This window comes from Natrix helvetica (assembly GCF_964273705.1).
Source record: "Natrix helvetica genome assembly, chromosome: 7".
Classification (NCBI taxonomy): Eukaryota; Metazoa; Chordata; class Lepidosauria; order Squamata; family Natricidae; genus Natrix; species Natrix helvetica.
Genome location: NC_138558.1, coordinates 37,055,120 through 37,078,116, shown reverse-complemented (window position 1 = coordinate 37,078,116; position 22,997 = coordinate 37,055,120). Strand labels below are relative to the sequence as shown.

The 22,997-nt window shown below is 35.9% G+C and overlaps 2 protein-coding genes across 2 annotated transcripts in view; one reads left to right on the top strand and one right to left on the bottom strand.

Annotated features, from left to right (window-relative positions):
• MFSD8 (major facilitator superfamily domain containing 8) overlaps positions 1 to 22,997 on the bottom strand; it is a 253,501-nt gene that overhangs the window by 211,603 nt on the left and 18,901 nt on the right. The window lies entirely within an intron of this gene.
• Positions 397 to 22,891, top strand: PLK4 (polo like kinase 4). The gene is made up of 16 exons (XM_081959350.1): positions 397 to 643; positions 7,252 to 7,347; positions 7,963 to 8,058; positions 8,136 to 8,250; positions 8,848 to 9,877; positions 10,254 to 10,354; positions 11,872 to 12,218; positions 13,151 to 13,255; positions 13,538 to 13,640; positions 16,835 to 16,984; positions 17,940 to 18,067; positions 18,390 to 18,478; positions 18,605 to 18,731; positions 18,988 to 19,125; positions 19,725 to 19,831; positions 21,850 to 22,891. The coding sequence occupies exons 1-16, from the start codon at positions 614 to 616 to the stop codon at positions 21,947 to 21,949; spliced, it is 2,862 nt and encodes a 953-aa protein (XP_081815476.1). The 5' UTR covers positions 397 to 613; the 3' UTR covers positions 21,950 to 22,891.

Sequence of the window (22,997 nt, the reverse complement as noted above, 5' to 3'; positions counted from 1 at the left end):
AGTATTTGGACGGCCCCTGCACGAAGTAGTTGCTGAATAGCCAGCTAACATATTTTGGCTGCGTTTGCTCAGTACACAGAACAACAAACTCATAACTTTTTAGTCGCAAAAAATTCCATTCTCAGTCAACAACTCCATTCTTAGCTTATGGTTTATCGCGTTGGGTAAATCTAATAAATTGGGATCACTACGTAAACTAGTAGTAGATGTGTTGTATGGCTATAGCCCTTTTATTTACAACATTTATTTACAACAGCTCCCTCGGCTATAAAATCCGCCGTCCCGTTAAAGCAAAAATGACTACACGCCCCCCTCCCGCGCGTGCGCTTTCGTATCCCTTTCTCGACGATCATAAACAGTCCAGGGCGCACGCGCTCCCCTCAAGGAACCAGAGAGAGGAAATGACGTGTGACGTCAGACGCAGCCTTTCTGGGCGAAGTTTGCAACGGGCGCGATTTTTCAAAATGGAGCCCCGCAAGGGAGTTTCTCCCCGACCCCCATAGCGGGGAAGGACAGGCCTCTGGACCGACAACCGTAGCGATAAGGACGCAGACTAGGCGGTCATGCGATAGCGGTAACGGATTACAGAAGGAGCGAGAGCATCGCCTTCACCATGGCGACCTGCATCGGCGAGAAGATTGAGGTGCGGAACGGCCATTACCCTACGGGCGGGGCGGACAAAAAGGATGGACCTGGCCATTCGCTCCTTGGGGGAAGATTGCGTCCAACCATTATCCGGTCGAGGGGAGGGAGGTTTTTTCGAGTGACCAGTAGTCCCATCTAACCTATCATGACAGATGCTGCGCAAAAGCATCACAATTGACGATCAATTATTACCGACTCGGGTCCCTTTCCTATATAAGATATTTCTAGAGGTTCTTTGTGGAAAAGGCCTTCATTCTGTCTAGTCCCGCATAAAGGGATAGTTCGGCGCGATCCCAAAACTGTTTTAATAAGCTTGACTCCAAGTAACTTCCTGGACGCGTCTCTGTTTTGTAGTCCGGAAATGATTGCCATTGCTTTCTTCGGAGATGCTTTTTTTAAACTTCCGAATCTCAACCTGCTTAACATCTTTGGGATCAGTCGAGATCAAGTATACTACCCTTTGTAAACAAAGCAAAATGTACCCACCATTTCCAAAATTTTAAACCTTTGAGTTTAAGATAAACAATGGAAACAAATTGGGCAGCCAACAGCTGTGCAGTTTAGTTATCCTGTGCAAATTATCCCATCTGGAAAGCATTCATAGTAACAATATCCCCATAGCCTACTTGATTGTAGAAATACTTTATGAAGCTTGCCTTCAATTTTTCAACAAGTTTAGATAATTGCAAATTACATCTAACATTTCTGTATACTAAATTCTATCATAACCCTCTTAAATCATTCAGCTTTTGACAGATTTCCAAATGAAGTAAGCCATTTTGTTCAACTATGGTTTGTTGAATAAGTTATAAGTGGTGTATAAATGATTCTCTGGTTGAAGTCAGGTTTGATTTCTGGTGAATTCATGGACACTTCTGTATTGTTGGGATTTTTTATTATTTTTGCAACAGTAAAGAAGTGGTTTGCCATTGCTTGATTTCCTAGTTTAAGCTAGTCTTGATATTTTCTGGAGTTGTCCTATCCAAGTATTGAGCAGGCCTAATCTTGCTTAGATTTTTAATCCTGCTAAAGTCAGCTAGGTAACTTCAATCATCACAGTCTTACCTTCTTAGAGGTAAATGTACGCTAACTACACTGAACTACAAAGCATTCAACAATATAGTCCAACAGGTTCTGTAGAACCAACTGGTATGGTTAGTTATAGTTTAGTATGCCTCAGAAAATTGGATTGAGAAATCTACAGTTAAGCCTCTTGTAAACAATGGAAATACTCAATACTTTGAGTGGATATGGACTCCAGCTTCGAAAATCATGATCCTGAATTTATAGTTACAGTTCAATACAGACTTACCTAGAAGTTAATCCCTTCAAATATTATGAAACTAAATTATTTGCTATCAATTTAGTTCAATTACAATGCTGCCTTCCTTGGCCATGTACCATTGTTTCAGAATCTAATAATGAATAGCAGACAGAAATGTAAGCAGAAATTGCTTTCGGTGTTGGAATTCTTATGCCACTTATGTATAACACTTCGATTCCATTCCAAAAGGGTCTTTGAAAACCAAACACCAAACAGCTTAAAGCAGCTACATGCAATGCCAGGAAGACACATAATTGCTTAAGAGTATTGCAACAGGTGCGCCATTGCCTACTGCAACACATTCAGAGCATCCCCTCCCTCACTTTTTTTTATGTTGAAAACCTCTTTGCTTGATTAAGCATTACAATGACTTCCGAAGTATAAGTCTGAATACATGGTAGCTTTCCTACCTTCTCCGATCTATTATTTCTTTGCATACAGTACAGATAGAACCCGACTTATGATGACAATTGAGCCCTACATTCTTAACACTGGTACCCCCAGGTTTGTGTGTTGAGTCCCTTACTCTATATTCTTTATGTGAATGACTGTATTTCCATTACTGCCAGTAATACTATTACTAAATTTGCAGATGATACAACAGTGGTGGGACTAATCTTGTGTGTGTGTGTGTGTGTGTGTGTGTGTGTGAGAGAGAGAGAGAGAGAGAGAGAGAGAGAGAGAGAGAGAGAGAGAGATGTGGAACGGTTGCTTTCGAGGTGTGGAGACAATAATGTGGTCGTTAACACCAATAAGACCAAGGAACTTATAGTGGACTATAGAAGGAATAGATCAGGCATTCAGCCCTTGGTTATCAATGCAAACTGGAGCAAGTGGCCAGTTTTAAGTTTCTGGGTGTTATCTTAAAAGAGGACCTCACCTGGGGCACTCACATTGCAGCACTGGTCAAAAGGGCCCAGCAGAGAATATACTACCTGAGACTTCTCGGGAAACAACAACTGACCTTCTATCGCTGCACCATAGAGAGTATTCTAACTTACTGCATCTGTGTATGGTTTGCCAATTGCACAGTGGCAGATAGGACAGTACTCCAAAGGGTCAACATCATTGCCCAAAAGATCATTGGTTGCCCTCTCCCTTCTTTGGAAGAGTTTTGTAGCTCCCACTGTCTTAAGAAAGTTCAAAACATTCTTAAAGATCCATCTTATCCTGGGCACTCTTTTTTTGAACTATTACCATCTGGCAGACAGTACAGGATAATAAAAACAGGGACAAATTGGCTGAAAAACAGCTTTTATTCCAGGGCAGTAACCATATTGAATTCTATGGTATAGTAAAATATCGGGTTTTCAATTTCAATTATATAGAAAGTAAAGGATGTATGTTTGTGTTTTTATTTTTATAGTTATAAGGTACACTGAAGACGGCATTTAATTTCATTGTACCATGTGCAATGATAATAAATTAAACTAAACTAAACTGCATTTCTGTTGCTAAGTAAGACCATTGTTAAGTGAATTTTGCCCCCATTTTACAACCTTTCTTGCCACAGTTGTTAAGTGAATCACTGCAGTTGTTAAATTAGTAAGACGGTTGTTAAGTGAATCTGACTTCTCCATTGTTGTTCCTTGTCAAAAGGTATCAAAAGGTGATCACTGACCCTGAGACACTACAACCATCATGAATCAGTTGCCAAGTGTCTGAATTTTGATCATGTGGCCAGGGAGATGCTGTAATGGTCATAAGTGTGAAAACTGGTCATAGATCACTTCTTTAAGTTTCAAATTTTGAATGGTCACTAAATGAACTGTTGTAAGTCAAGCACTATATATATTATATATTGTAAGATAATGCTGTTTCTGAAAGTGATAAGAAATGGGAAGGAAAGCTGACAGAAAGAAAACACTCCACAGAAAATACATATGTATGTTGGTCTCAATTATGCATGGATTTATGGTCTAGAAAAGGAACTAACAAACCTCTATTTGCTTGCAAAGTCTTTTTTAATCTGGTTACTAGAAGATTTTTAAAGTAGACAGCAGAGACCAAGCTGGAATATTCCCCAAAGTTCCTGAGAATCTTTTGTATTTTTTATTTGTGTGTGTGCGCGCGCTAAATACATACACAGATCAGTTTTGCTGATCTGTTTTGATCAGTTTTGCTAACAGGGATTGTCTAAGAGAAAAATGAATGTAAGAGTGTAAATATTACCAAGGAACACATGTTTATGTGAAATTGATATTACCTTTGGTAATGCTCATCTGTTTAGTATGTAATTCTAGAAGTTCCTTGGAATAATCTCTTACACTATTGATGTCAATAGTGCAACAAATAATCCCCTATTTCAGTCATCTTTCAAAAAGTTATGAAGGCACAGCTGTTTAAACAATGGCATATGCCATCTATTTGTCTGGCATTGGTTTGTTTTAAGCTTTTTTATGACTACAGGTATTAAGATGTTATGTTTACAGTATTTAATAATTTGGGTTTGTGCAACTGTAGCATATAACAAAAAATAGAAAACATGTATTTACACAATACTAATATTCACACATTAAATTCAAAATGTGATAGTGCTTGGGTTTAGAAACACAGTTTTAGTCTGATTGCAATTCAAGATTTACAATGTTAAAAAATTGAATTCTTGGAAAAATATGTGTAGCAGTTGCAGTAGTGTGCTGAACGCACATCTGTCAAATCAGAGCTTTTGGCAAAAATTGGATTCTTTGTAGGATTGGGCATGCTGGTATCAGTCAGTACTGCAAAATCTGTAACAACTGTATAATGGTGTAAAGAGCGCTTTTATTTTAAAAATTTGGCCTATTGCCTTAACTGAAACAGGTAGCTATGTTGGCAGATTCTCTTCAAGAATTTTTCTTACTTGTGTTTGTTGAAAATGCAAGATGGAATGTCTTTTGTGTTTACAACCCTTTTGATATAGCATACAGTCAGGTAGCCTTTGCAATCCAGCCATTACATTGGGGAGTATGTTTAGATCATGAATGGTCAGATATTCAATTATATTCTATTAGTGGCTGCAGGGATTGACAGAATTGTTTTCCAAACTATGAAGAGTATTTAGCTGATTTTTTTTTAAAAAAATCAGCAGCCTATCTTACATAAATAATGTATTTGTTTTATAATACAGTACTTTCTAGCTTATAAACCTGATACAGGTAGTCCTTGATTTACAGCCATTCGTTTAGTAACCGCTCAAAGTTGCAAAAGTATTGAAAAAAGCAATTTATGACCATTTTTCACAATTACGACTGTTGCAGCACACCCATGGTCAGGTAAGCAAAATTTAGATGCTTGGCCACTGGTTCATATTTATGATGGTTGCAGTGTCCCAGGGTCTAATAATTTACCCTTTTGAGATATTCTGACAAAGTCAATGGGGAAGCCAGATTCCCTTAAGAACTGTGTTACTAACAGCTGCAGTGATTCATTTAATAACGTGGACAAAAAGATAGTAAAATGGGCCGCAACTCATTTAACAACTGTCTTGCTTAGCAGCCAAAATGTTGGGCTCAATTGTGGCCATAAGTTGAGGACTACCTGTACTTTATATTCCACCCTTTCCTTAAATTCAGAGTGTTTTACAATCTAAAGCACATCCCAGAACTGACAGGAAAGAAGAAAAACGTTTCCATTAAACAATAGAACCACAGATTGGGCTTTAGAAAGGCTGTTTTCACTAAAGCTTTAGTGAGTTATCCTAATCTGTGTATACGTGTAGTGTATACACATGTACACGCATGTGTAGCAGATTTAAAGTCTCTGCTTCAAATGGGATTCAGGCACTCGCTTCTTTCCTGAGGGAAAGAAAGGAGGTCCAAACGCTACTTAAAGCGTTGGGCTTGGTTTCATAGTGAAACCGTTGAGGTAGCTTGACTCGGTCCCATCCGTTCTGTTCGTGGGCTCACTCCCCGTTGAAACGAACAGATTTGGACTTCCGTACTTCTCGGCCGCGCGGCAATAGCTTAAACCACCGCGGGATCTCAAGGGCCTGGGAGAGGCGAAGAGGGTGTTCGGGCTTACCCCCCTCCGGAGTTTTTCCTTGGCGGCGACTGCTGCTGCTATGGAAGCGGGTGTTAGAAGCCGCGTCTCCCTCGGGAGCGGGAGAAAGGGCGGCAAGATCGCCCGTCTGCATATCTTAAGCTTCAGACCTCTCAGTGGGCTCGATTCCCGAGCAGGATGCCGCAGTGGCTCCTCAGTCTTCTGCTCTCTCCTCTGCCCAGCGACGGCGTATCCTGCGCCGGCATGTCCCATTGCTTGCCTTGTGAGAGCTCCATTAAGGTAGAGCACCGCCTAAGCAAAAACCGCAGCTCTTAAGATTTTTCTTCAAATTACTGACGGGCTAGTTCTCTTTTGGAAGGGGATATAGGTAGGTAGGTAGGTGATAGATAGATAGATAGATAGATAGATAGATAGATAGATAGATAGATAGATAGATAGATGATAGATAGATAGATAGATAGATAGATAGATAGATAGATAGATAGATAGATAGATGATAGGATAGATAGGATAGATAGAGAGATAGATAGATAGATAGATAGATAGATAGATAGATAGATAGATAGATAGAGAGATAGATAGATAGATAGATAGATAGATAGATGATAGATAGATTAGATAGATTAGATAGATAGATAGATAGATGATAGATAGATGGATGGATGGATGGATGGATAGATAGATGATAGATAGATGATAGATAATAGATAGATAGATGAGAGAGAGAGAGAGAGAGAGAGAATCACGGAAATTGTGTAAGGGGGGGAGAAATGTTGAAGGAGCAGGTGATTTACATTACCCCCCCCATGCCCACCCCCAAATCAGGAATTTTCTCATGAGCTTACAAGATTAGTCTGAAGGACTTTTCATTAGGTTTTATAGTGCAAAGGAGGAGAGAGTTGAAGGCTTCTGTAGCCAACTTTTGAAAAATCTATGGAATAAGAAAAGTTAAGAAGCCAGCAACACAGTGAACTTTGTAGAACGAAGTTTTGTAGACTGAGACCTAAGTCCACCATTGTAGTCATATTTGCATCTGATAAATCTTTGCCCTGGGATACAGAAGCAATTTTTTTCTTCCAGTATTATAATATTCTTACTTGGCCTCAACTTTATTTATTTCAAAACATTTCACTATTAATTTTTTTTGAAGTAACATGATTTTAAACTGTTAAAGTTTAATACATTTTTTCTCAATTTTCTGTAAAAAAAATCATTTTAGAATGGGAAAATGTGATGTAGCATATTAAAAAATAGTGGCTAATATTTGATAAACAGGTAATATGAGTTTTTTTTATTTTTAGGATTTCAAGGTGGGGAACCTTTTAGGCAAGGGTTCCTTTGCAGGTGTATACAGAGCTGTATCCTTGAAAACTGGGCTTGAAGTGGCTATTAAAATGGTAAGTGACCAGCAGAGCAATAAATAGACTAATAGACTAAAAATATCCACATTTCATGTTTGCTATTCTTTTATTTGCACCAGATTGGCTGATTTCTGACTAGGACCTGACACTGGTAGCGTTTTAAAAATATTACTGGTTTGAATATTGTCCTTCAGCATCTACCAGTTTGGAAATGTTGTTTATTGCCACAAAAAACTTACAATGTAAAAAGTATGTTACATTTATATCCCAGTCTGTCCCTCCACCCTCACCCTTTGATTGCTATTTAACCTTAAAACAACTGCCAAACCATGTTTGAAGGTAAGACGTTGGCTTTTGTTTTATGATAAAATTCATTATATTTCCATATGTCTTACAAGGTATTCAAAGCAATATTGAGATGCAGATCCTAACAATATACTGGAAGTAATGCTGTTTTGATTCAGTTCATGCATTTTTCTGTGATCAAACATGAGATTGTAGCAGCAGAACTCATTCAAAACTATGGCTTGAGAGTAAAAAGCAACCTGTACCTGAAATAATAGTGTTATTATTCATTATACTGTTAAATGTGTTTGCTCATTCTTATTTTCACTTTTGTATATAAGCTGAAAAGATTTATTATCTTTTTAGATCGACAAAAAAGCTATGCACAAAGCTGGTATGGTACAAAGGGTACAAAATGAGGTGAAGATTCATTGTCAACTAAAACATCCCTCCATACTTGAGGTAAGAAATTAACCTTTAGAACTTGAACATCTATAAGTAAGGTTTAACTTGTTATGACTATTTATTTTTTTTCCTAGTTGTATAACTACTTTGAAGATAGTAACTATGTGTATTTGATACTTGAGATGTGCCATAATGGAGAAATGAGCAGATATTTAAAAAATAGGAAGAATCACTTTTCTGAAGAAGAAGGTAAGATTCTTACATGTTGATTGTATACAAAAATATATGCATTTAAAAACTTTTACATAAAAGTGTTTACTTGAATTTCAGAAATTGAAATTTCCAAATACTGCAATTATAACTTTGTACACTGAGCCAAATGCAATTTCACAATTAATATAATATAACTTAACGTCAGCTTGAGAAACAATTCAGTTTCAGAGTTACTATTAGTAACATTTGCACAAAAAAAAGAATGGGATTTCGAAGGAAAAGGTCAGACATTGTTTTCCATGTAGTGTAAACTGAATTTTGATTCTTTGCTCTTTTCTATAAATCAGAAGCTTTTAATTGAGATTGATAAGTAATAGAAGTAGCACTTATATACTGCTTCATAGTGCTTTATAGCTCTCTCTAAGCAGAGTCAGCATATTTCCTCCAACAATTTGGCTCCTCATTTTATTGACCTCGGAAGAATGGAAGGCTGAGTCAGACAGAGCTGAGATTTTCTTAAATCCTATCTTTATGAATTCTGTGATTGGGTCAGCTTTCTCTCTGAATGTGTACAATATATATTTGGTATGAGAAAGACTTAAAGCATCCTGTATCTCTCTTTGTTCTATACAGTTCGGAACTTCATGCATCAAATTATTACAGGAATGTTATATCTGCATTCCCATGGAATACTCCATCGGGATCTTACACTCTCTAATCTCTTACTCACCAACAATATGAATATCAAGATAGCTGATTTTGGACTTGCAACACAACTGAAAATGCCTCATGAAAAGCATTATACAATGTGTGGGACTCCTAATTATATTTCTCCAGAAATAGCTACAAGAAGTGCACATGGGCTTGAGTCTGATGTCTGGTCTTTAGGATGCATGTTGTTTACACTTCTCGCTGGAAAGCCACCTTTTGATACTGATACAGTAAAGAACACTCTGAACAAGGTTGTACTAGCAGATTATGAAATGCCAGCGTTTTTGTCAAGAGAGGCTCAGGATCTCATTAACCAGTTACTTCGAAAAAACCCAGCAGATCGTTTAAGCCTTTCATCTGTATTGGATCATCCTTTTATGTCCAGTGGTAGGTCAGTAAGAAGTAAAGATTTAGGAAACGTAGAAGATTCAATGGATAGTGGAAATGCCACAATTTCTATCGCTTCCACTGCTTCTCCCAGTGTCAGTACAAGTGGCTGCTTAAAAGAAAAGAAAAGACTTTTAATCGAGCATCCACTTCCCAACAAAATGACAGTTTTTCCTAAACACAAAAGTACTAACAATGTTGCAACTGGTTGTGGAAGCCCATATGACAATCAGGGACTTCCAATAAATGAAGTTGTCAATATTGGAAGGGGAAGAACAACGCAGCTAATTGAAGAAAGACCTCATTCACGCTATCTCAGGAGGGCCCATTCGTCTGAAAGATCAGGCACATCTCATAGTCAGAATTCAGAAATATCAAGTCAAGTGGAAAGATGCCAGTCCTTGGAAATCCTCCCAAAACCAAGACATGGACAAAAAGAAAATACAAAAGAGTTTTCCCCTGCAAATTGTTATCGTGACTTCCCAATTGTATTTAAGGAGGACTTTCCCACTAACTGTGACTCAGTGGAAAAACATTTCTCACCACCTACAAAACAACAGCCTTGGTAAAAATTGAAATCTTATTTTGATTGGGTTTAATTGGGTTTTCTATAATGTACTATCTTTCTTTTACGCAATGATAAGTAATGATTTAGAATCTGTTTGCTAATACTTTCATTGCAGGTGTAATATTAGAAATGTACATTTCAATTTGTATCCAGTTACAGTTCAATAGATGAACAAACAAGCTGAAACCCTTAAATGTGGTTTAAAGAAAAAAGCCAGCTACTTTATCAATTTAAAATACAACTTCTATCTGAAATAATTATTTATATTGTATTACGTTGATTTATAACCTAGCCCATTAAATAAATATGTATTTAAAGATTAGCAAGTTATTTGCGTGCATTTTAATGGAGAGTGCTTATATTTTGTTTTCAGTTCAGATTTTCCCTGTCCAATGAAGGCTGACAATGCTTTCTTAGAATTGAAGACTCAAACTGAAACAATGCAGCAATGGCTTGGAAATATACAGCTTGGTGGTATGGATTTATTTATCTGAGTACATTAAATTTGTATAAAATAAGTAATTCTTATAATGAAAATTTGCAGGAAAACTTTGTGGACATATCCAATAATGATGTAAAAGATAGAAAATTGCTTGGGGGAGAGGTTAGAGAATATGGGAGAGGTTGTTTTAAGGTAAATATGCTCTAGAAGAAGTTGCTTTTCTAAGCCTGTTGTGTACAGCAGAAGAAAGACGTAGTCCTTGTGTATATTCAAGCATACATATATTGCAATATTATAGTTGCAATTTGGACAGGATAGCATATTTGATATTAATATGAGTTGCTTTATTATTTCCAAATATTTTCAGGAACAATTAACATGTATAGTTTAGGGGCGGGCTGGTGGTGAGTGGAATTACAGAGAGCATACGTTATTCTGTCTTTACGTCTGAGTTATGTTTATTCATCCTTAGCTGAATCCCAAGTTTGATTTCTTGATTATAATGCAGAGTTCTGGAATGTAGGAACTAGCTTTCACTTGATATGAAATGTTTCGATGTTTAAATGAAAACAAACAGGTGTTCCTGAATAGATCACATTATAATTTGAAAATAAGAAAAAAAAGAGTACTAACTACTTTTCCAACCAAAATTAGAATGTCTCCATCTATCCTTAAAATTTGTTACTTTTATTCTTAACTATTTTTTTTTATTTTTAAAAACTAACATTTTTATTCGCTTCAAAAAGCTTAGGCATTGCTTGGAAATATATATATAATAAATTATTAGCATTAGTTTATATGTGAGAGGAGGAAAAGAATAATAGGAACAGACGGGAAGGAGGAGTTTTCTTTCCACTGCATCACATTACAGCAGGAATTGAAAGAATATAAACGTAGAGCTGTAATTTAAAACTATGGTAGTTAAATCTTAAGCATCTTTAATTAGTAGGAAACCCTTTGGGAATTGAAACCAAGGATAAACAGTTAGGATTATCTGAATCCTCTGATAATGCTCTTTTCAATTCTTGTTCTTAATTGCATTTCTACTTTGACAGAAGGGATGTGTTAATTCATACACTTTATCAGGATAGTTTTGGGGATTTATTTTTACCACTCCCTATCCATATGCTTATCTTGAAAGGAAGAATCCATATAATTAGGTGTTTTCTAATGAAGGAGACTGACAGAAATCTGATCGGGCATATACAGTATATACTGAATGCTGGAGAATTCAAATTCTAAGTATTGTAAATAGAAATATTATTGCTGTTCATTTATACTTAGGAAAACAGTTTACACAGTAAGAAACCTAGTTTATCAGTTATATAATAATATATGCTATCTTAATCAGGTGATTTAAGTAGAATTGAACTTTGTTGAACATTTTCATATTTGAATTTGAACTTATATTAAAGTTATATGCTGTATCAGTTATGAAAGAGTTAACCTGATTTATTTTTAAAAGAAAATGTACTCTCTTCTTTTTTTAAGGAAAAATTCCATAACAATGCATTTCCAAAATGATTAAAATGTTATTTTGCTACTTCAGTTCAGGTATCAGAACCTTCGTATAAAATAAATGGGGATTGTCAGTTCTATCTTGGTATGCCTCAAGAGGCTCTAAAGACAGCGAGAAATGGTTCACAACGTAAAAATTCTCCTGATTCTGCACCAACTGTGGGACCACAAGAATTAAGAAAATATACAGCTAGACTTCCAAGTAAATCTGAAAAGGCCCTGCTAGCACCTGCATTTGGTCTCCATCTTATGTCTGAAATCAAAAACAGAGACAAAGCATCACAGTATGGACACCCAAAACCTCTCCTGCGAAATATCGTATCTCCTCTGAGTGCTCATAGACTGAAACCAATAAGGCAGAAAACAAAAAACGCTGTGGTAAGAGCTTGGTGTGTTTTTAAATAATATCCCTGCAGAAATAAAAAGTAAAATAGAAAAGTAATACTGTTACAGAAGTTGCTTAGAAAAATAATGTGATTATAAATATAAGCATGCTTAAATGTGTCTAAATTGCTAATAGTTTTTATGATTAACATTCTTTTTCTCTTGTAAAATACCGAACCCCAAACATTAACCACTATCTGTGACTAGCTCTGTTCTTGCATTGAGTTAAATGGTGGGTACAAACAATAAATACATAGATTCAATTTATTTCTGTTGCTTATAAGCAGAGTACAGACTTAGTTCTCAATGCTACAAAATGTGTACCCTCAGGATTTCCCTCAGTGGAAGTACAAATTGAGTAATAAGTTGTCAGTGGAATATGAAAATAAAATTGGTGCTGGCTGATCTAGCATCTTTATGTAGATAAATTTCTGTTCAGATTCAGTACCTAAAAATATAAAATTGGTATAATCTTGCATGTTTCTGTGGTGCTTGCAACTATTTTTTTGAATGACAGCAACACATATAATTGGCTTTAACATTTCCAATTGTTATTGGACTCAAAAGGCTTCTTCTCAGTCCTTAATTTTTAATTTTACATCTGTCTCTATTTGAATGCTGCTGTTTCTCCCCCCCCCCCCCCCAATCTTTAGTTCAAATCTTTTGGTTTAACTCTCATTATATTTTTCCATTGATCATGTCCTTTTTTTTTCAACTAATATCCATGTCTAGTACATTGGTTGTCATAAAACTGAAATCACTTTTCAGTGACATAAAAAGATTTTTCTGTTTAGGTTGATAGCAATATGTAATATATTATAAATGACTTTTTGAGACTACAGATATGATGCATATTTGGTGGAGGAAATTTTTCTTTAGATTTCTTGCATTGTATTTATTTTGTTGTTTTTCAACATATATTCCAGGTGAGTATTCTAGATACAGGAGAAGTATGTATGGAATTTCTAAAGGAATATAATTCACAGGAGTTTGTAAAAGAAGTACTAAAGATTTCTTCTGATGGAAATGAGGTAACTATTAATTTCTATTGTTTCTAATTTAAATATTACTAAACTAAGTGTTTATGCCAACATTACCATATTATGTAGAGTTCAGCTGAAGATCTTAAAAACTCTAAATCTGTATCTGTAAAATTTGCAGATGATGTTGGTCAATAAAGATAGCAAGGCATTATAGAGAAAATTAGTTTGAATTGAGAACCTATGCAGTTTTAATTTGAAGTACTCTTTATTGTGTAACTGTTGTTTACTTTATAATTTAATTTAATGAGACTTTTTTTCCTGTATATTAAGGTCACAGTTTACCATCCAAATGAAGGTATAGGTGTTCCTCTTAATGACAGACCTCCGGTATCTCCTGAGCACCTAAATGTATATAGCTTTGATAACTTGCCAGGTAATTATAATTTCTTTGAGTCATTTAGAATTTGTTTTTCTTTTAAGATCACATTTTTGGATGAAATGTGTGACAGGAATCAGATTGATGCAGAATGACATCAAGAAAAAGTGGAAGTGATTGATCAGCGTATATTAGTACACTGCTGATTGAGGATAAGCCAGTAATCTAAAGAATTATGATTTACAGTGATGACTTTAAAAGTTATAGAATGTGCAATATAATATTGATAACTTTCCATTTTTTCTCAATTCATTCATTCAATTTCCTACTATCTTCTGTGTCAGCAGGTATATAAATATACACCGTATGTATGTATGTATGTATGTGTATGTATGTATGTATAAGTATGTGCGTGTATATGTATCTGTATTATAGATATGTAATATGAATATATGAATCATCTATCAATTGCATACTGAGGCCTTTTGAAAGTATTACTGCCATAACCATAACTATCAAAAACTTCAAAAGTTTTTGCCTTAACTGCTTTGAAAGATAGAATTATCTCCCATTAAATAAATAGCTTTTTAAATGCATTGTTATTACTGATTTTGTGTTTCCAAAGTATACTTTCTGTTCATTACATGAGATGGGAAAGTTCAGGTTGTGGGCCAGCAGACGGCAGAGCGTACAACTATAGAGCATGCGCCCAGAGTGGCCACTGTTGAAAGACTCTGGTTGGAAGCCGCGGAAAAGCCAGGCTGGGATGGCGGCGGCAGCAGAGTAGGTGCCTTGGCTCGGTAATGAGAGCTGGGCCATGCATCGGGAGACGGGTGAGCGAGAGCGGAACAGCCACTCACGCAACCCCCCTCTCCAGCTGTGCAGAGCGCCATTCACTGGCATTTGGAAGGCACCAAGCCGCGGGAGCCGGGCGGCGGCGAACAGGCCCATGCAGCTTGGCGATACCCCTAGGTCAGTGAATGGCGCGGTGCCCGGCTGCAAAGGGGGTTTGCTGGGTGGCTGCTTGTGAGCGTGGTCGCTTCATGGCTGTTGTGTTGCGCTGTTGCGCATTCCCCCATGAGGCTGTGCCTGGCTCTTTGGGAGCCTGCTCGCAAGAGAGCAGCTGCCCGGCAACCCCACTTTTCAGCTGGGCAGTGCTGCTCACCAACCTAGCGGCATCCCGAAGGCACCAACCAACGTGAACACCTTTGCCTCCCTCCTGGTTCTGGCGGCTTGGCACCTTCGGGATACTGCTAGGTTGGTGAGCGGCGCTCTGCCTGGCCGGAGGTGGGGGGTTGTCCAGGGGGCTTATATGCAGGAGGGGGGGGAGGCTTGGAAAAAATACAAACCAGAAAAATGTGGCATGGCTGTATTATGAGGACATGTCGTATTTTCGGGGAAACACGGTGTTGTAAGTCAACAATTACTTTTGTTTATATGCAGCAACTTATTAGCCTACCTGCATTGCTTTGCAGTACTAAATTTAAATATTCAAATTAATTCTAGAGTTTTTAAATGAAAATATTGAATTACTGGAATAAACATTAAAAGTTGTTAAAGGACTTTTGCTAATACTAACGTTGAACTAATTGAGATCAGAATTTCTGTCACTAAGTAGTCATTAGGTGAAACATCATGTAACCATCATTTAGCTATGGTAATTGTGGTAGTCCCAGTTGTAGTCATTAGGCCAGGTTCTCATGCTTCTTCTGCCTGTCACACTTCTGCTTCAACTCTCCCCAATCTGTCTGCCTCCTTCCATCTCTGCCCTTTAGGCCATCCTGCGCTTCACCATTGCTTATCTCTGATGACCCCAACTGACCTTGCCTGTTTTCTTCTTGCTTCTTGGTATGGGGGCCTTGTCAATGCCAGGCTTGCTGCCACTGCCTCCCCTTCTCTGGCAACTGGTTACCTGGCTGTCCTGCTCCACTACAAACAGCAGTCTTAGCTTCCTGCACATTCCTACCAGCATGTCTGATCTGCCTGCTGGGGCTCTTTGTGCCAGACATGGCTCACTGCCTTCTCTGCTTCAGGCCCTGCTCCATTAGTCTCAGCCCCCTGCCTGCCAGGGACCATGCACACATGCTTGCCTTCACCTCTCACCATCGCCATCTCCAAAAGACTACATTTATTTACAGTCTGACTGAGCAGCCTCTGTTTAGCCTCTGTCCCTCCGGGGAGAGGGGGCGGTCTAGAAATCTAATAATAAATTATTATTATTATTATTATTATTATTATTATTATTAATAATAATAATAATAATAAACTTGCTGAATCAAATAGCTTCAGCAGGAAGTTGTCTTGCACAAAATGAGCCCATAGTTATCTATTATTGCTGGTGGCATCAATCCTGCATGAAGATGCAAGAAGTGCATTACTCCTGAGCTACAGCAGTTCCTTTTCCATGTATTGTGTTAGTCAGGTGCCACTGAAGCTTCTTTGATTTTTACGGTTCTTTGGACAGAAGCTTGTTACCTTGACCTGTCTCTAGGAATAACTTTAGTTTTTCACAGTTCTGTCATCCTATTAGAAATGCCCGACAATCATGTTGTCTGTCCGTCCTTCCTTCCTTCCTTCCTTCCTTCCTTCCTTCCTTCCTTCTCTACCCTCCCTCCATCTCACCCACAGTTACCCATTTTAAATCTATGACTGGGCAGATAACAGTATTTACAGAATTAAAAACATAGCAAATCAATAAATAATATATATGGCTGCCAAGGTACAAAATCAACTAACACATCAATAGAAGTAGCTGTGATATGGGTTCAACCATACACTTGGCTAAGTATCAAAACCAGGTCTGCATGGCCTTAGAAAGATCAGTAAGTCAAGTTCCCAAAGGGAATATTTATCAGGAGCGCTGCATATTCATAGAGGCTGATTGATTTATTCTGGCAACTTGTTCAAAGTTTTTTTCAAGTGGCTTTAGTCGACACCATGTTGTTTAAAGTTTACTGCCACATGCTTTCTGTATAATAATGTTGCCACAATGATTTGTGCATTTTCTTATCAATTTAAAATAATAGCAATACATAAGCATAAATCTGTATATGAATGAAGTTTGGAATTATGCCCCATAGGAGATATATCAAAACAAAGGAAGGCAAAGAAATGAAATATGGAATGATTTACTATATGGGGATGAAGAGTGTAGAGAAAAATGATTTTCATAGGTTAAAATCAAGATATGTTCGTTTGTTATAAATAAAAAGACAAACTGAACTGTAACAACTTTCTTTTCTTTCTTTTAGAAAAGTACTGGAAAAAGTATCAATATGCTGCCAAATTTGTGCAGTTGGTAAGATCCAAAACACCCAAAGTCACCTTCTATTCAAGATATGCCAAGTGCATGTTGATGGAAAATTCGGCTCCTGCAGATGTGGAAATTTGTTTTTATGATGGTACATGTCCTTCAGTTCTTCTGCACATTTCCTTCAACTGTTAAGTTTGCAATTAAACTATTAGTTGACCACAACTTTATTCTGCTAATAGTTCCTTAACTTGTGTATTTTAAGGAATTTTGCTAATTGATTCATCATACACTAAATATACTAAAACTCTTAATTGAAATTAATATATTTATATATTTAAATCTGTAGATATTCTCAGTCATCCAGGTCATGGTTGTCCCAAAGGTGTTTTTTCAGGAAGCAACTGGATTTTCTTGTTTTTTTCTTTGAAGACGTTTTCCTTCTCATCCAAGAAGCTTTTTCACCTCTGACAGGATAGTGGGAAATGGAAGGGTTTATATTCCTTGCAGACAGCTGGTGCATCTTTTTAGAGGGTCATTGAAGCTCTTGGCCGTTTATCTCTGTCCTCAGGGTCAGCTGAGTAGTGCTCCTGGTTCCTGTAATCTGCAGTTTACAGTTGTTTGCAAGGAATATAAATCCTTTCATTCCCCATTATCCTGTATGAGATGAAGAAACTTCTTGGATGAGAAGTAAAATGTCTTCAAAGAAAAAACAAGAAAGTCCAGTTGCCTCCTGAAAAAGCACCTTTGGGACATACGTATTTGGCTATCGCACGCTGGGCCCTACTAAATATGCTTTTCTTGTGCTTTTATAGCAATATCACTTAGACTTATATACCACTTCATAGTGGAGACAATTTTTTCATTACTTAAGAATTTTTTTGTTTTATTTCATGTGATTGTGATTATTATAAAACTTAATTGTTTGAAAATTAAATGTTAGTATTTACACTTTTATTTTTACCAACCTTTGCATTTGTATTTTATTTTGGCACTGAATAATATTGAACTGTTGGAAATTTTCAACTGTAATTTTCTTTTCTTTTAATATTCATCAAAGAGTATGAGAGTACATTTCCGCTACTTGACTATATTTTTCCTTCAAGGGGCAAAAATACACAAAGCAGCAGGAGCAATACGAATAATTGAAAAATCTGGAAAAGCTTATACAATAAGAGAAGAAAATGAAATTTTACAGAAGGATATACAAATATATGTGCATCATGCAAATGAGGTAAATATTGTTTATATTTTAAAGGGTGGAGGTGTGAAAGTGCATTTTCCAATTCATCTGTTCTCTGTGTTTCAAAAACTGTAAAAAGTAGTGATAGACAGGTGGGGCAAATGAATCAATGAAAAATAATGTCAATTGGTGAATAACTTTTAGCAGGTCGATCAATTTCAGATATTTAGCTTTAAATTGCCTTTTTTTATAGAATTATCAATACTTTCCACTTATTGCTATTGTCAGCTCTAATCCTATTCCATCATAAAGGAAGAAACTACATTATCAGTGAAATTTTAATGTGCCTGTATTCATTTTATTATTTTAATAGGGTCATCGCATTTGCCTTGCACTAGAAACTGCCATTCTGGCAGAAGAAAGAAGTGAAAGTGTTCCATTTTTCCCCATTATTGTTGGTCGGTAAGCTGTCACATTTGGTGTTCTTTATTTTCCAATATTATTGCTTCTCACATGGCTGACACTTTTTCATAGAGATCTTCATTTATGCTTTCATGTAGAGCTAAATATAGCTTTTCTCCACCTCAGTAAACCAGGAAATCCTGAATCCCCAAAAACTTTATCAAGTACAGCCCCATCTTTGGTGAGTGCAGCTTTGAAGAAAGATGTTCCCAAATCTGAATCTTCAACTCAAGCGTCTAATATTAACCTATCTGTAAGTAAGCACATACACAGATCATTCTTTTATTATGAGATTTTTAAATATATACATATTATACATTTTAATTTTAATTTTGTTAACTGCCCAAGATTGTTTAGAGAGACCTAAGCAATGGTGTTAGGGTGCAATAAAGACAAGATTGAATTCCTGGCATATAGCTAATGAAATTAAATTATTTTATTAAATACTGAAACCCCTGGCAAAGTTTGATCCATTATTGCAATCTGATATTTCCATGAATACCTTCTAGATGTGTTATGAAGGATCTGCATTCACAGAAGCTACATCTGAATCAAAGAGCTCTTCTGGTAGCTCCAATGACTGTGTTCCACATTCAGCACAATTGCTAAAGTCTGTCTTTGTAAAAAATGTTGGCTGGGCTTCTCAGGTGAGTCTGTAATTCACTCAGAAAAAACACACAATTAGATTTATATGATCACAGTGAATGTGGAGGAGAGAGAGCAAGTTATGAATTTATATGTAAAGCTGTACCTCTGTTTTCTCTCTGCCCATATTTTGATATTTGCAACAGTTGGCTGTAGTTAATAGTAGAACATAATATTACCATTAGTTTCTTATTGTATTTGATACATAAAAATTGCCAGGATTACAATGCATATGAATAGGTGCATGAGCCAGTATATAATTTGCCAAAAAACTGATTACACTTTGCCCAAATAGTAGGCAACACTATTTGCATTGAAAAATGAATGCAATGATTTCCATTCATTGCAATTTTTTGTCTCCAGTGGAATGAGTTATTTCCCTGGATAAATTACTACTCTGAGACAAAACCAAATAACCAAAATAATGGCATTTCCTTCTCATTTAAGCCTGAAGCCAGGTCCTAATTATGAAACCATTAATATAAAGTAATGGCCTTACAATGTGGGATGCCTTTTTTGATAATCAATTATTGTTGAGTGATTAGGTAAACAGCAATTTTATAGACTTCCTCATATGAAATAAACTTTTTTTCCCTTCTAGTTCACAAGTGGGGCAGTATGGGTTCAATTTAATGATGGATCCCAATTGGTTGCTCAGGCTGGCGTTTCCTCTATTACGTACACATCCCCAGCTGGTGACACAGTTAGGTATGTATCAATTTTGTTATTATTAAGTAATCCTTCAGTAAATATACTAGACTTTATATTTTCTCATTTGATTTCTAAGCAAGAGTGTGGGGACTGGAGATTATAGTATGTGGGAAGTTCCAAGCAAGGTGATTTTTTTGTAAAGTCAGTGTGTCAATTTTGATTTAAAATTTTTAATATTAAAATTTCAGTTTGCAAATTCTGATATTTTGTTACTTTTTCCATTTGTTTTTCATCAACTATCTATTGTACTGCAACATGCATATTATTTTTAAAACACTGACAGAAAAAACATATAAATTATGTTTAACAAATCTGAACTAAAATTGAGAAAGAAAAGAAGAACCCTCCCTAAAAACAATAAAAACAGGAAAACCATTAAACAATAAAATGTTATGTATGTATATCGAGAAAAAGGTTTAAATGTCAAATTACTCAAATGCCAAATTTATATTTTTCAATGTCATGAAAATTTTTCAATGAAAAATTAAATCTAGCCTGCCCTGAATCATAGTCTTTATCTTGCTTGTCCTTTAATACTGAACTAATTCAGAGGCCAAGTTAAAGAAAGTAATTAAGCATCTTTGGAAGCATGGCACATGAATGTCTTCTATGAGTACAGGAGCCACCTTTTTACAAGATCTTATTAATTGTAAGCAAATTGTTCAATCTGAACATTTTATAAATGAATGGACAGTCCTCCAATTATATAGTACTCTCCAGCTTTTTGATAGGATAATTCATGGTCTGAAAACTCACTTTCATAAAAAGACTAGGAAAACAAGGAACATACTGTATAATGTAATTCATTAGTAGGCATGTGTTGAAATGTGACTTGAAATGAATGCTTTGTTTGCATTTTTTCACTCAATTGGAATTATTGAGCTGAAATAATCCGTGAAGCTTGATTTATATATAGAGCAGCAAATGTGATTAAAGCAAACTATAACAACTTAAAATTCTTAAACTCAAAATTCTTAGACAAACTTATTTAAAATCACAATTACTGATTTGTATAGAATGACAAAAATAGGAATCTGCTAGTGAACTAATTTTTTGTTGACCCCCCCTGCCTTTGCTAGGTGGTGGCAGCTGGGTAACTTCTTTCTTAAAATATGCATAAACACTTGTGCAGAAACCAATGTTCTACAATTATGTGCAAATTCATCTGGTGGTTGTGTTTTAACTTTAACAGCAACAAAAACTCGTAATGTAATAAAACAGCAGTTGAGGAATCAATTTTAGGAACTTCAAGTATTTAAAGTATATTTATGTAGAAGAAATGTGAAAAAGATGTAATCTATTTATGGTTAACATAACTATAATTTACTCAGTCCTGTTTTTTGAATTTGTACCACACCCCAACCACACATTATTGTCTAGTGCAGGTTATATATGGTTGACCAATTTTTGTTCTGTGTGCAAAATACAACCATAGCATACAATTGTTATTTTTTAATCCCTTATCTTTTGTCTGAAACTGTGGTTTAAATCATTAGACCATTGGTTTCATTTGTTAATGAGGTAATAGCTCTCATCATAATATTTAATACAAGAGGTGAAAGCTTGCACACTCCACTTTGATCCTCTTCTAACTTACCTGGTTTTTTTAAAAAAATAACTTAATAAAATTAGAAAACTGACCTGCTGCAAAGCAAAGCACCAGCTTTCAGCATATTTAGTGGGAAAAGCACAATCTTGTGCTTCAGAGATTTCCATCCACTTTGTAGCTGAGGACAAACATCCTGAGCATCACTATAGAATATACCTCTTATCCCTCCATTGCACTGAAACGTAGTTAGGAATCCATTGTCAAACCATTTTAGGTTTGCACTACAATTTAATATAGTTTTGAGAACTAAAACCTAGCCAAAAATTGCAACGGAGTTCATTACGAGTTTGGTCCCTTCAGTGGAGTTCTTACTTACTGTAAGATTACTTCTCTTACATTCAGGAATGATGTAAAATAAAAAGTGTTATCCCAAAAGATTAAAATTGGAATATTGGTATCTTCTTAGGTATAGAGAAGATGAGAAACTTCCAGAATTCATCAAAGAAAAGTTGCACTGTCTATCTTCCATTCTGGTAATGTTTACCAATCCAGTTGGCCCCCACTGACAAAATGGTGTATGACAAATTTAAATAATTCAATGGTAATAAATTCTTTTTATACTCACAGTAGTAGACTTTCCTCAAAAAACCCAGACTGGTTTTTCCTGACTGGAAGTAATGTATAAGTGTTCTACTTTTAAAACATTAAAGCAAAATTACTTGCATTTCATGTAATTTATAGAAAATCCTATAACCATCTTGGTTTTCCCCTCCACAAATGTATATATGTGCGTGTTCTGTTTTCGCAGCTCTCAAGAAAAAAACACCTCTGCTATTGCAATATATGCCTGTAAATATTTTGTATTTTATGCTATTTTCAGATATGAAAAGTATTGTTTTATGATTGTTTTATATTTTTGTAACTTTTTAATGAAATATCCCTGCAAGAGTGTTAAAAAATAAATGCAGTGATAATTTAGATCCCTTGATTTATTTAACACAAATGTCTACGTATGCACAGTAATACTAGTTACTAATAAAACTCTAATCTACAGTAGAATCCATACGTTTTGTACACTTACATGCACCTCAAGCAACAGGTTTATGATGATTCTGGTGTTGTATTATTTAATTTGGGAAAGAAATCTATTGTGACTGAAACATTCCTGAGGGTTTTCTTCTAGAAACTATAGGTTTGTATTGTAATTTAAAAAGAAATTGAAAGTTACAACAGGAATAATAGAACTAATATAGTAAAAAAAAAGTTCTTGAGCTAATAGAAGTATTTGTCTTGCTTTATTTGCATTGGAAGTCAAAGCTAATATAAAAAGAGCAAATAGGGCTGACAAAAGAAACCCCCCTCCTATAGCACTAAAAGAGTTCTGGAGAAAACAATAATCTGGGTCCCCATTGTAAAACTTTCAAAATAAGGGGAAAGCAGGTCAGAGAATAAAATATAAATTAGACAAATTTCATCACAGTTTCGTATGACTTTATTACCTAAAGGTTACCGTTATATGGCATTATTTACTTGTTTAGGTCTAAATCAGGGGTGTCCAAACTTGGTAACTTTAAGACTTGTGGACTTCAACTGGCTGGGGAATTCTGGGAGTTG

Coding starts and splice junctions, on each gene's coding strand:
- PLK4 (XM_081959350.1), top strand. CDS start 614: ATGGCGACCTGCATCGGCGAGAAGATTGAG. Junction 8,251..8,847: donor TCACTTTTCTGAAGAAGAAG/GTAAGATTCTTA, acceptor TGTTCTATACAG/TTCGGAACTTCATGCATCAA. Junction 13,256..13,537: donor TTTCTTCTGATGGAAATGAG/GTAACTATTAAT, acceptor CTGTATATTAAG/GTCACAGTTTACCATCCAAA.